General features: G+C 46.8%; 1 protein-coding gene across 18 annotated transcripts in view; it reads left to right on the plus strand.

Moving 5' to 3' along the window:
* Positions 1-14,672, plus strand: part of eys (eyes shut homolog) — a 3,376,609-nt gene that overhangs the window by 2,212,997 nt on the left and 1,148,940 nt on the right. For all 18 annotated transcript variants that reach the window (XM_038800705.1, XM_038800706.1, XM_038800712.1 and 15 more), the window contains one exon: positions 2,086-2,231. In XM_038800705.1, coding sequence (XP_038656633.1) covers positions 2,086-2,231 — 146 coding nt within the window. The remainder of the gene's footprint in view (positions 1-2,085; positions 2,232-14,672) is intronic.

The raw sequence follows: 14,672 nt of genomic DNA on the forward strand, positions 1-14,672 counted from the left end.
TGAGGCGACCAGAACTGTATGCAATACTCCAAATGTGGCCGTACTAGAGTTTTGTACAACTGCAACATGACCTCATGGCTCCGGAACTCAATCCCTCTACCAATAAAGGCCATAACACCATAGGCCTTCTTCACAACCCTATCAACCTGGGTGGCAACTTTCAGGGATCTATGTACATGGACACCGAGATCCCTCTGCTCATCCACACTACCAAGAATTTTACCATTAGCCAAATATTCCGCATTCCTGTTATTCTTTCCAAAGTGAATCACCTCACACTTCTCCACATTAAACTCCATTTGCCACCTCTCAGCCCAGCTCTGCAGCTTATCTATGTCCCTCTGTAACCTGCAACATCCTTCCGCACTGTCTACAACTCCACCGACTTTAGTGTCGTCTGCCAATTTACTTACCCATCCTTCTGCGCCTTCCTCTAGGTCATTTATAAAAATGACAAACAGCAACGGCCCCAGAACAAATCCTTGTGGTACGCCACTCGTAACTGAACTCCATTCTGAACATTTCCCATCAACCACCACTCTCTGTCTTCTTTCAACTAGCCAATTTCTGATCCACATCTCTAAATCACCCTCAATCCCCAGCCTACGTATTTTCTGCAATAGCCGACCGTGGGGAACCTTATCAAACGCTTTACTGAAATCCATATACACCACATCAACTGATTTACCCTCATCCACCTGTTCAGTCACCTTCTCAAAGAACTCGATAAGGTTTGTGAGGCATGACCTACCCTTCACAAAACCATGCTGACAATCCCTAATCATATTATTCCTATCTAGATGATTATAAATCGTATCTTTTATAATCCTCTCCAAGACTTTACCCACCACAGATGTTAGGCTCACCGGCCTATAGTTACCGGGGTTATCTCTACTCCCCTTCTTGAACAAAGGGGCCACATTTGCTATCCTCCAGTCCTCTGGCACTATTCCTGTAGCCAATGATGACCTAAAAATCAAAGCCAAAGGCTCAGCAATCTCTTCCCTGGCTTCCCAGAGAATCCTAGGATAAATCCCATCATATGTTGGCGTGAAAACCGGCGCCAACCACTCCGGCATTAATGGTCTCTGAAAGTGAGGAATTCTCCACTTTCTAGGGGGCTAGGTTGCCGGCCGAGTGGTTCTCACAGCTCCAGCTGGCGCCTTAGGGCCGGCGCGAGTTCGCGCATGCACGGAAAGGGTGGCGTATTTCCATGCATGCGCGGAATGGGCAACGTATTTCCGTGCATGCACGGGGGTTCCCTTCTCCGCTCCAGCCCCTGGGCAATGTGGCAGAGCCCTACAGTGGCCCGGCGCGGAGGAAAAAAGGCCCCCACGTAACCAGTCCGTCCGACGATTGGTAGGCCCCGAACGCAGGCCAGGCCTGGGGTTGGACCTATCTCCCCCCCCCCCCCCCCCCCCCCCCCCCCCCCAGGACGGCGTTTGCACACTTACCTGCCAGTAATTCACGCCGGCGGGACTGGGCAAAACTTGTCGGCCACTCGGCCCATCAGGGCCCGGAGAATCGCAGGGTTGCCACTGTCAGCGGCTCCCGACCGGCGTGGCGGGAACCCCGCTGACACCCGAAAAATGGCGCGGGAGAACAGGGAAGCCGGCGTCGGGGCGGAAGGGCGAGATTCGCGCTTCCCCCCCAGGGATTCTCCAACCCCGTGCAGGGTTGGAGAATCCCGGCCACTGTGTCTATAATAGACATGTCTATCAACTCAACACGGGCTTAGCAGAAGTTTTGAGTTGGAACAAGACTTCAGTTGAGATCCAACCTTTAGGACCCAGGGGCCAATCTACATCTGCGCTATTCCTCTCCAAACTGCCCTTTGTCGCCGATTTTCACTTGGTGTCCACCGCAGCCGAAGGGAATAAACAGACATTGTCTGAAGCAAATCAATTTTTACATTGTTATTAGTCCAAATAGAAATTAGCAGCACCAGCCAATCACACTACCTCAATAAAACCCGAATAAAAACGGAAGCAGATTGCGGCAGATGGATAACATAGGTGTTTTCTCGCCTTCAGACTTGTCTGTTGATTTAATTTGTATACATATGTGTGTCTCTCTCTCCCTCAGGTTCCAGTGTAACTGTGAAATGGGATATTCCGGGGCTTTATGTGAGCTGGATGTGAACGAGTGCGAGCTCCTACCATGTCGACACAATGGCAGCTGCTACAATGTGCCTGGAGGCTACCAGTGTCTCTGCTCCCATGGATTTACAGGTATAGGCCGGCTCTCTGAGTGCCACTAGGTAGCTTGTCTTTTTTATGACAGGATGATGCAGCTGAAATACTAGTGCTTAATTCAGGAACCATGCACAAAGTGTGACCCATCTGGCTTTCTTTTTTAAAATCAGTAAGTCTTACAACACCAGGTTAAAATCCAATAGGTTTATTTGGAATCATTAGCTTTCGGAGCACAGCTCCTTCTTCAAGTGAGTGAAGAGGTAGGTTACCCAAACACAGCATATATAGGCAAAGCCAATGGTGTCAGTGATACTTTGAATGCAAATCTTTGCAGGTGAAAAATGAAATGAAAATCGCTTATTGTCATGAGTAGGCTTCAATGAAGTTACTGTGAAAAGCCCCTAGTCGCCACATTCCGGCGCCTGTCCGGAGAGGCTGGTACGGGAATCGAACCGTGCTGCTGGCCTGCTTGGTCCGCTTTAAAAGCCAGCGATTTAGCTGAGTGAGCTAAACCAGCCCCTTCATTAATTAATTAATTAAGTCTTTACTGGTCCAGACGTTGCGACTGGAGAGAGGGATAATCACAGGTTAAATAGATGTTAATTGTCTCAAGCCAGGACAGTTGGTAGGAATTTGCACGCCCAGGTCTTTTTTAAATAATTCCATGGCCTCACTCCTCCTTGTGTCCAAAACCTCGAAGGCCCTCAAGCACCTCCAATTCTAACCTCTTCAACATCCTTGATTTGCATCACTTCACCATTGACTGCCCTGCCTTCAGCTGCCTAGGCTGCAGAAATTCCCTCTCTAAATTTCTCCATCTCTTTACCTCTCTCTCTCCCTTCCCCTCTCTCCCCCTTCCCTCCATCCCTCTCTCCCTCCCTCCTTCATTTTCTTTAACATGCTCATTAAAACCTACCTAATTGGTCAACTCCCCTATTACTTCTTTCTGCGACTCAGAATCAAATTTAGTTTGATAGCGCTCCTGTGAGGCACTTTGGGATGTTTAACCATGTTAAAGGTGCAGTATTAGTGTAAATTGCTGCTGATTAAAAAAGAGTCGAGTAAGAGATTATTATTAATGTAAGAATTGTAGTTCTGTGATACATTATTCATTTGGGCCCTCATCAAAATGATTTTCTTTCCACCTACATGCTGCATTACAAATTCAGCCTTAATAGAGCAGAATGAGAACAAACCTCAACAGGATAAGACCCTTTAGCCAGTAAAGTATGACATGGACACCCCCCAAATCCCAGGCTCGCAACATCCATATCAGACACATGCTTAGTACTTTGTGAATCGTTACATTCTGTTCCCTGAAGTTGTTGCTGCGAATAGCAACTCCTTTGCTGAGCACGTATTCAGGGAAATGTGCAGCTGCTTCTTCTGAAGTATTAGACCCAACTGTGCAAGGAATAATCTGAATTTGGGATAGAAATCTTGCATTCCATTTTGGAAATTCTAGTTCATAGAATTCATAGAAACTCTACAGTGCAGAAGGCGACCATTTGGCCCATTGCATCTGCACCGACCCTCTGAACGAGCACTCTATCTAGGCCACTCCTCCGCCCTATCCTTGCGTATTGATCATGGGCAATCCACATAACCTGAACATCTTTCGGTTAATAAGAGGCAATTTCACGTCGTCAATCCACCTTTGGACTGTGGAAGGAAAAATGAGCACCCGGAGGAAATCCACGCAAACACAGGGAGAAAGTAAAAACTCTGCAGAGTCAACCAAGGCCGAAATCAAACCCAGGTCCCTGGTGTTGCGATGCAATAGTGCTAACCACTGTGCCACATTGCCGTCTTGTGCCAACCTTTTAAAAAAAATTTACGGTACCCAATTATTTTTTTTTCCCAATTAAGGGCCAATTTAGCCTGGCCAATCCACCTAACCTGCATATCTTTGGATTGTGGGGGTGAGACCCACACAGACACGGGGAGAATGTGCAAACTCCACACAGACGGTGACCCAGGGCCGAGATTCGAACCCGGGTCCTCAGCGCTGCAGTCCCAGTGCTAATCACTGAGCTACATGCCGCCCCTGTCTTGTGCCAACCTAGTTGAAAGGAGAATACATGTACTGATGCTTTTATAGGCCTGAGACCTCTGATTTTTCTCTGTGTATCGGGGATTGTTAGGGATGTGGTTTGCCAGCCTCTGTTATGTTTTCTATGAAGTTGTCATTGTTGGGACAGTAAGAAGTCTTACAACACCAGGTTAAAGTCCAACAGGTTTGTTTCAAACACGAGCTTTCGGAGCACGGCTCCTTCTTCAGGTCATTGTTGGGCGCACACTGCTCTCCTCTAGAAAGCACTATCACTTGTGTCATTCAATGGTGTTTTTTCTTCGCACTCCATGCGTCACTTGCTGCAGAAGTGTCAAAGCAATTGGATGCAGAATGCCCTCATTAATTCACTAATAGAGAGGTCGATATTAGTGAAGCCATCCATTTTCAATTCACTGAAATATGGTGCTGCTCCTGTGCTAACAGTTCTTCCAGTTAAAAGCAATTCATTGGCAACACATCTCGAGAAGCTCTTTTGCACAAAAATGTCTTGATGAGACAATTATAAGGTGTGTGGAGTGATCTATGCGCAGTGCAGCCATTTATATTGGGTTTGTGTCAGCTCCTTATAGGAATGGAAAATACACTCATTCAGTGTGGCTTCAGCAATCACAAGTTTGAATAATGAAGAAGAGACAGACATTTAAATCAATATGTCAGTTATTACTGTTTGCTGTAACATATGTACCAGTTAATAAGAACTGCGTCCTTCTATTATTATTGTTGCCACCAATTTGCCCCAAGGGTTCACTTCAAATAAAAATGAGGTGCGTATCAATAAATGGGTATAGAATTTTTTTTTTACAGTGCAGAAGGAGGCCATTTGGCCCATCGAGTATGCAACGGCCCTGGGAAAGAGCACCCTACTTAAGTCCACACCTCCACCCCATCCCCATAACCCCACCCAACCTCCGTGGACAACTCAGGGCAATTTAGCATGGCCAATCCACCTAACCTGCACATCTTTGGACTGTGGGATGAAACTGGAGCACTCAGAGGAAACCCACACAGACACGGGGAGAACGTACACACTCCGCACAGACAGTGACCCAAGCCGGGAATTGAACCTGGGACCCTGGACCTGTGAAGCAACAATGCTAACCACTGTGCTACCGTGCTGCCAATGTACAGGAAAACTTCCTTTCTTTATCTCTTCCTGCCCTTCTCCTTTTCCATTGTCAGAAGGTTGTTGATTTAGAAGCTAATCTGAATGATCTAAATGTGCTGCAGTGCCAGCTGCAGGGACTTGCTAAAGGACGGAACAAGACAGAGGGACCTTTGCCCACGTTCTCCGCACAAGGGTGTGTGAAGGTCAATAGAATTGACCAGATGTCTCTCGCATCGCTTGCTACAAGATGATGAGATGTTTCTCGTTCCTCTCCCCATCTTCCTTTTTTGACGAGGAGCATTGCTACGGCCTCTTCTCCTCCGAGTACAGCCCTCTCTGCAGTTCAGTGTTGTACAATCTACAGCACATAACAATGCACAGGACTCTATCCAGGGGAGAGCATAGGGTGGTCCACGGACCTAAATGGTCTGCTTGAACATTTTGAGCGTGTGCTCTGTAAAGGTTGTGATTGTACCCTGGCTTTCACTCTATTTCCACTGCTTAAGGGTGTCAAAAGCCAGGGTTACAGTGAGTATTCCCGATCCTCTTGCAGCCACCCTGTCACGTTGCTCCATGGAAGGAAAACAGGGAGACAATGATGATCCGAATATACTGTGAGAGTATCTTGCCCAGTTATGTACAAAGTTGTCCCTATGATCAGTTACAGATTGTACATTGAGAAAGGATTCGATAGTGACAACTGTTACTGACTAGTATTCCACTGTCTTGATAGTAACAGTTGTCTTACATGTGAGGGAAGAAATGTCAGTGTTTCAGACTCTGTCCTGATGTCTGCTGAGTTTAGGGGGAAAGCTGTTGCATTGCTCAGCTAATGCTCAGAGCAGAGTTAAAGCATCTACTAGGCAGAGCTGCTGACTGCCAGATGTGAACAGTGTCCCAGTAGCAGCCTGAAAAGATCCAGTGACAAAGACATTGTGAGCGGTGGTGAGTTTGAGGCCAGTGTCATGACCATGTCATGTCCCCATGGCCCAGTAGGCAGGATGTTGTTCTGCCCAATGTTCGAGGCATGTCACCTTATCTTCCCGGAGAAGCTCAGCTTTCTCCTGCAGAGCTCCTCAGAATGTTGGCACGGTGGTGAGCACTGCTGCCTCACAGCTCCAGGGTCCCAGGATCAATTCCAGCCTCAGGTCTGTGCGGAGTTTGCACTTTCTCCCCGTGTCTGCGTGGGTGCCTCCGGGTGCTCCGGCTTCCTCCCACAGTCCAAAGATGCGTGGGTTAGGTGGATTGGCCATGCTAAATTTCCCCTTAGTGTCCAAAAGGTTAGGTGGGGTTAGTGGGTTACGGGAATTGGGGGGAGGCGTGAGCTTAAGTGGGGTGCTCTTCCCAAGGGCCGGTGCAGACCCGATGGGCCGAATGGCCTCCATCTGCACTGTAAATTTCTATGAATTTGAGTCTTGACCTGCAGACCCCGGGCCAGAATTGTCCGGCCTTTGGGGTTCTCTGTTCCTGTTGGCAGCTAACCTCTGCCCGTAGGTTTCCTGGCAGTGTGTGGTGGCTTCAATGGGAAATCCATTGACAAATGGCGGGAGCAGAGAATCCTGCCGCCAGCGAACGGCGTGCCACCGAGAAACACGCGACTGGGTGCCGGAGAATCCAGCGCCCTATGTGCCAGTCTGCACACAGGCCTAATCCCCAGAGAGGCCTGATAGTGTGGCTTCTCAAGGTGTTGCTGCATATTGTTGTTGCTTCTCCTGATCTTTCACCCCAGTTTTATAATAATCTTTATCCGTGTCACATTAGCACTGCAATGAAAATCCCCTCGTCGCCACGTTCTGGCGCCTGTTCGGGTACAATGAGGAAGAATTCAGAATGCCCAAATTACCTAACAGCATGTCTTTCGAGACTTATGGGAGGAAGCCGGAGCACCCACAGTTACGGGAAGAACGTGTAGGCTCCGCACAGATAGTGACCCAAGCGGGGAATCAAACCCGGGACCCTGGAGCTGTGATGCAACAGTGCCAGCCACTGTGCTATTTTGCTCCAACGAGGACTAATGGGCAGAAATGGCTAATATAGTCAGGAGAGAAGACTGACTCAAGGGTTGTTAGGCAACTGAAAGTGCAGAAAAAAATTATCTGTAAGGGGGACACAATTCTGGAAAACCAGATAGCAAAAGATCTTCTGACCCCATGGGGTTAAAGTTAGAGACCCTTCCTCATAGCTTCAAGAGCCCTGAGACATTAATTCTGCTTGGTCACTGGCTAATAGGAGACTGTCCAGGGCATCTCCATTTTAATAAGTACAGAGAACCTACACTGAGTAAAATAAGAACAAAGTTTTTATACACAAACGATATGTTCATTCCCTGGTCGATCCCTACCGGGCTCCTGCTGAGGTCTGTATTGGCCGACTTGGGTTAATTGAAACCCCTCCCCTACCGGGCAGCTCGTACTCTGTAAGGAGCACAGGGAGGACAAGCCCGCTCATTCCGACCTCGTAGGCTCCGTGGGGGATACTACACCCACTTTCAATGTATGGTGTGCCAACGATGTCATCACAGCACACCTATGAATTTTTAATTAGGATCAAATTAGATGGAGACTATTGAATTGAAATGGTTGGGAAGTTAGTGTTGGAAGGTTGCAAAGAGCCCTGAACAACCTATTTTTACCTTTCCTACCTATCCTGTTCCTGCTCTGTCATCCCTTTTGTCTGTCTTACCAGCTGCCTATCTGTCTACTCCTGTCTATCTCTAATCTCTGATTATCCATCAGAATCTGTTTATCTCTTTATTTTTATTACTTTCTGTCTATCTAACTCTTTATCTCTATATCCTCGTCTAATTATTTCTGTAGCCATTCTTGTATGTCTGCCTCCGTATATCGATCTGTTTGTGTGTCTCTTGTGTATCTATCTATTCTCTTTCTATCTATATGGAGGGTGTATCCAACCATTACTCTCTGTTTGAAAGTAGGGGAGACGTATGCAGCCCGATCATAACAGGAATAAATCGGACTGAATAATTTGAGGAATTTAAGATGTTACTGGGGAACTGAAGTACTACCTGGTCTTTGCCCAACTCTTCTAAAATCCTCCTGAAGAAAAAAAAGGTCATTTCAACTGTGGTGGTATGGCTATGAGCACTGCCATTGGTGCAGAGCACTGGCTTCCCATTGGCTCTGGCTGGTCATGTGCCTCTCGTCCGATTGGTTGGGACTAGTCATGTGACTGCTCTCCAATTGGTCGAGAGGCAAGTAGGCCCCGCCTCCGATGCGGGGTATAAGTACCCAGAGTTCCCGGCGGTCGGTCATTCTCTGTAGTCGACCACCGGGCTAACAACTAGCTGATTAAAGCCACAGTTCGAATCCTAAATGTGTCTTGAGTCGAATTGATCGTACATCATCAACAAAAACAGGAAATGCTGGACAATCTCAGCAGGTCTGACAGCATCCGTGGAGAGAGAAGGGAGCGAACGTTTCGAGTCTGGATGACTCTTGAAGTCGTCTTGGAGCTCACTCAGGATTGAGAAATTGTTTTCGTCCCAAGAAACCCTTAATTTACAACAGCAACAACTTACTTTTGTATAGCACCTTTCATTTAGTGAAACATGCCGAGGTACCGGGGTGGCATGGCGATGCAGTGGTAAGCACTGTTGACTCATGGCGCCAAGGATCCCGGTTCGATCCCGGCTCCGGGTCACTATCCGTGTGGAGTTTGCACATTCTCCCCATGTCTGTGTGGGTCTCACCCCCTCAACCCAAAGATGTGCAGGATAGATGGTTTGGCCATGCTAAATTGTCACTTAATAAAAAGAACATGCCCAGATACTTGACAGGTTCCTTCGACAAAATTTGATACTGAGCCACATCAGGAGGTATTAAGCCAGATGTCCAAATGGTCAAAGAGTTGGCCATTAAGGTGTGCCTGAAAGGAGGAGAGAGAGCCAGATAGGAGGATGTTCAAGTCCCGAGGGCCCAGGCACAGTAAAGGCTGTGAATTTTACCATCGAGACATCACCTGATCACGAGCCCATAGGTCAACTCACATTGGAGTTCAGACATGGACTGTACATCTGTCTTCTTACAACATCCTCCATCCTTGGCTTCTGCAGAAACTGATCCAATCTATTGTCCTCGCTGACAGCACCCTCTTCCACAACTCCCTTCTTTACTTTCTCCGAACCTTTGCATTTTTCCAGTCAGTCCATTCGAAACTATGACAGGGACCCCTGCCAAAAATAGGCGAGAGCTTTTAAAAGCAACCATTAGAATGTTTCTTTTAAAGCATGAAATGTATTCGCAACAATCTTGTTCAATCATTAATAGAGCATTACGGAGACTAAAGTAGGAGAGTGTTCTCTTAGCTCCCCCTAGCAGCAGAGAACGGTCAGCCATGGGAGAGTCGACAGGACGGATTCATAACATGGAGGTTAGTGATTGTTGCCACTGTTATTACTGCATGTGTAAGTATATTCAGAGAGTAATGTGATCAGGAAGAGCCTTTCATTTTCCAACGACATGTTAGACATTGTATAATTAGATAAAGCTGGTCCAGATGTGATATATTAAAATACTTAGACCATCTATACTTCTGCTGCCTATCTCAGACAACTGTTGCCATGGGAGTCAATTACAAAAGCATCACTTATGAGATATGGAGCTCATTGACCATTTCAGTTATTTCCGTGACTGCCTTCCTACTCAAAAGCTTCTGCTGGCTTCAGCCGAAGTTGGGTTTTCTGATCATATCAATCAGTTGTTTGCACCTTGTGAAAGTGCACCACAGGGATGAGATTCTGGATGTGACTGCCAACAACGAAAGGCAGGTGTTGAGTGAGAGTTTCCTTGTGTTTTTCTATAAATGTGTTGGTTATTTTCCTTTTTGAATTTACTGCCCACGCTGTGGGGTAGGAAACTCGTGCTGTGTTATTCATGATGGGGCATTGCGTTTCCATATAAACCAGGACAGTCTACTGAAAAGTAATTTGAAATCATAGCATCCTTCCACTGCAGAAGGAAGCCATTCAGCCCATCGTGTCCACACCAATCTTCTGAAAGAGAACCATACTCAGGCCCCCACCAAATCACCTGCAACCCCACCTAACCTGCACATCCCAGGACACTAAGGGCAATTTAGCATGGCCAATCCACCTAACCTGCACATCTTTGGACTGAGGGAGGAAACCGGAGCACCCGGAGGAAACCCAGGCGGGGAGAACGTTTATTTCCTGTTTGAAAAAATACTCATTAAACAATTTTTTGATGGTCACTGCCTTATATTCTGATCTGATCTTGGGAAATTTGGTAAAAGCAACGTATTTAATTAGTGGATACATATTATAATGGTGACTGCGGGCGGTTGCTCACTGGACAGGAGCTGGCTGCCCCGACTTACTACTTTACAACAGTGACTGCACATCAAATAGCACCTCATTGGCTGAAAAGTGCTTTGGGAAAGTGTGCACCACAGGCTGGGCCAGCATTTATTGCCCTTGAGAGGGAGGCTATAGGTCAGACCAGATAAGGATGGCAGATTTCCTTCCCTGAAGGACATTAGTGAACCAGATGGGTTTTTATGACAAAGGTTTCATTAGACTTTTAATTACAGATTTTCATTGAATTCAAATCTCACCATCTGCAGTGGCGGGATTTGAACCTGGGTACCCAGAGCATTACTCTGGGTCTCGGGTTTACTACTCCAGTGACAATACCACTATGCCACCCCTCCCTCTATATCAATGCAAGCCTTTCTTTCCTGTGTCTTGGCATGCTTTGGGTCTCAGACATGTCAGCGGGACTTGAAACCTGAATGCACACCCTGGAGTAAGCGCATTAAATATATATTCAGCACACCAGTGCAAAGCAGTTGACCTGCTGGCAGTGACACGTGGGCAAAGGTTACATCAGTGGGTGCCAACAACATGAGAAAGGATTTTGATAACTGAGAGCAACGCTTACATGTCAAATTGTTAAGGAAAATGCAGACAAAGAGGTGCCATTTTGACCTACTCCACCGATTAGGAGGCACAGGGGAAGGAGGAATCATATTGACTGCCTGTTTAACACCCCACCAAGTTTTATTCCCCAGTGATTTCAATGGACATACAACCAAAGATATGCGTCAGGACCTGTTATATTTTTTTGATCTGCAAAGGGAAAAGTTATGGAGGTGCCCACACTTTGGGTTCTTCCAAAAGACGATAAGAGGTTTATTAAGAGGTGCTGTTCATGCAGCCTAAGATGGAGAACTCTAAAACGCGTGCACTCTGTTCATAGAATCATAGAATTTACAGTGCAGAAGGAAGCCATTCGGCCCTTTGAGTCTGCACCGGCCCTTACAAAGAGCACCCTACTCAAGCCCACCTATCTACCCTATCCCCGTAACCCAGTAACCCCCACTTAACCTTTTTTTTTTAACACTAACGGCAATTTACCATGGCCAATCCACCTAACCCGCACATCTTTGGACAGTGGGAGTAAACCGGAGCACCCGGAGGAAACCCACGCAAACACGGGGAGGACGTGCAGACTGCGCACAGACAGTGACCCAGCCGGGAATCGAACCTGGGACCCTGGAGCTGTGAAGCAATTGTGCTAACCACTATGCAACCGTGCTGTTGATGTCACGACACATCACGTGATGCTTTACCAACAGGGCTATACTCTCTAATATGGAACACTCCTCCCCTTTACTTCATTAGTGCTATGATAATGATGAAAATGTATACAGCAGATCCACTTATGCATTATTCTGTACATATGCGTGCCAAAGAAGGAAGTACGTGCTTTCCCCAACTGGAAACCATGGTTTAACTGAGAGATTCACTCCCTACTGAAAGTCAGGTCTGAGACGTTTAAGACAGACCAGCGTGACATATACAAGAAATCTAGGTACGACCTCCGCTAATCCATTAGGGACATCAAGAGGCAATACCAGACTAAGCTAGAATCACAGACTCTGTTGGTTGTTGCAAGGCTTAAGCAACATAATGGGCTACAAAGCAAAGCCGAGTAGAATCTCTGACTGCAGTGCACCCCTCCTTGATGAACTCAATGTATTCCATGCTGGTTTTGAGGAGAAAACCAACAAACCGTTCTCAACTGCCTCAGCAGCCTCAGACACACACATACCCACCATCACAGATTCTGGAGTCAGGTTAGCCTTCTTGAAAGTGAACCCTCGATAGGAAGAGGTCCTGATGGAGTCCCCAGTCGTGCACTCAGATCCTGTGCAGACCAGCTGGCAGATGTGTTCGCGGGCATCTTCAACCTCTTCCTACTCCATTCCGAAGTTCCCACTTGCTTCAACAAGACCACCATTGTACAGGTGGCAAAGAAGAACCAGGCAACATGCCTCAATGACTACCTTGACATCTATTATTACCAAGTGCTGGTGAGGAGAGATCAGGTCAGTCCATAAGAGGGCCACTCAGCCACAACCGGACCGAAGCAGACACTATCTCCCTGGCCCTATACTCATCCCTGGAGCATCTCGATAACAAGGACTCCTATGTCAGACTCCGATTCATTGAGTCCAGCTCCACCTTCAACACCATAATCCCAGCCAAGCTCGTATCAAAACTCCAAAACCTAGGACTTGGTTCCTCCCTCTGCAACTGGATGCTCGACTTCCTGACCCATAGACCACAATCAGTAAGGATAAACAACAATACCTGCTCCATAACAGTCCTCAATACCCGGGGCCGTGCTAATATTTAGCCCGCTACTATATTCCCTATACACACACAACTGTGTGGCAAAATTGGGCTCCAACTCCATCTACAAGTTTCCCGATGACATAGTGGGTCGGATCTCAAACAATGATAAATCAAGAGGGAGATGGAGAATTTAGTGGTGTGGTGTAACAACAACAATCTCTCCCTCAATATCAGCAAAACGAAGGGGCTGGTCATTGACTTCAGGAAGCGAATATCAGACACATCCTTGTCTACATCAATTGTGCCGAGGTGGTGATGGTTGACAGGTTCAAATTCCGAGGTGTGCACATCACCAACAATCTGTCCTGATCCACTAACGCCGCGCCACGTCCAAGAAAGCACCTATACTTCCTCAGGAAACTACTTCTTCCATCGGGCAGGAGATTCAGAAGTCTGAGAACACACACGAACAGACTCAAAAACAGCTTCTTCCCCACTGTCACCAGACTCCTAAATGACCCACTTATTGACTGACCTCATTAACACTACACCCTGGATGCTTCAACCGATACCAATGCTTATGCAGTTACATTGTATATCTTGTGTTGCCCTATTATGAATTCTCATGTATTTTCATGAATTTTGTTTAATTCCCTTTTCTTCCATGTACTGAATGATCTGTTGAGCTGTTCGCAGAAAAATACTTTTCACTGTACCTCGGTACACATGACAATAAACAAATCCAATCCAATCCAATCCAATCCAATCCAATGTCCACAATGACTCTTACCGATTTTTCTAGATGCATCATAGAAAGCATCCTATCTGGCTGCATCACAGCCTGGTATGGCAACTGCTCAACCAAAGACCATAAGAAACTACAGAGAGTCGTGAACACCGCCCAGTCCATCACACAAACCTGCCTCCCATCCACTGACTCTGGCAGCTTCCCCCGGTGCCTTGGGAAAGTAGGCAGCATAATCAAAGACTCCTCCCACATGGGTGATTCTCTCTTCCAACTTCTTCCATCAGACAGGAGATACAAAAGTCTGTGAACACGCACTAACAGGTTCAAAAACAGCTTCTTCCCCGCTGTTACCAGACTCCTGAGTGGCCCTGTTCTGGACTGACCTGATCTCTCTGCGCATCTTCTATACTGAGTAGTACTACACTCCTAATGCTTCCTCCCATGTCTATGTCTATGTATTTACATTATGTATTTATTGTATGTCCTATGTTTTTTCACAGATGGAACGATCTGCCTGGACTGTACACAAACCAATACTTTTCACTGTACCTCAGTACATGTGACAATAACTCTAAATCTAAATCAAATAAAATATCTACAATTTTATGAGACAGTGTCTGTGGTGGACATCTATTCCTTCTTGGTAGAATTCTGCTTTCTGGCACTTGGCTACTCGAGACGTCAGACGTATCCTCAATTCCATCAGTTGGTGGTGTTTCCTGGTTGGTTAGAATCATAGAATCGTTTAAACCTGTAGTGCAGAAGGAGACCATTCGGCCCATCGTGTCCGCACAGCCCCTTGAAAAGAGTACCCTACTTAAGTCCTCGCCTGCCTTGTGCCTGTAGATGTCTTGGGGGAGGGGGGGGGGGGGGGGTTCAGGAGGTGAGTTACCTGCCAAAGGATTCCTAGCCTTTGACCTGCCCTGGTAGCC

The sequence above is a fragment of the Scyliorhinus canicula genome, chromosome 6 (assembly GCF_902713615.1).
Source record: "Scyliorhinus canicula chromosome 6, sScyCan1.1, whole genome shotgun sequence".
NCBI lineage: Eukaryota > Metazoa > Chordata > Chondrichthyes > Carcharhiniformes > Scyliorhinidae > Scyliorhinus > Scyliorhinus canicula.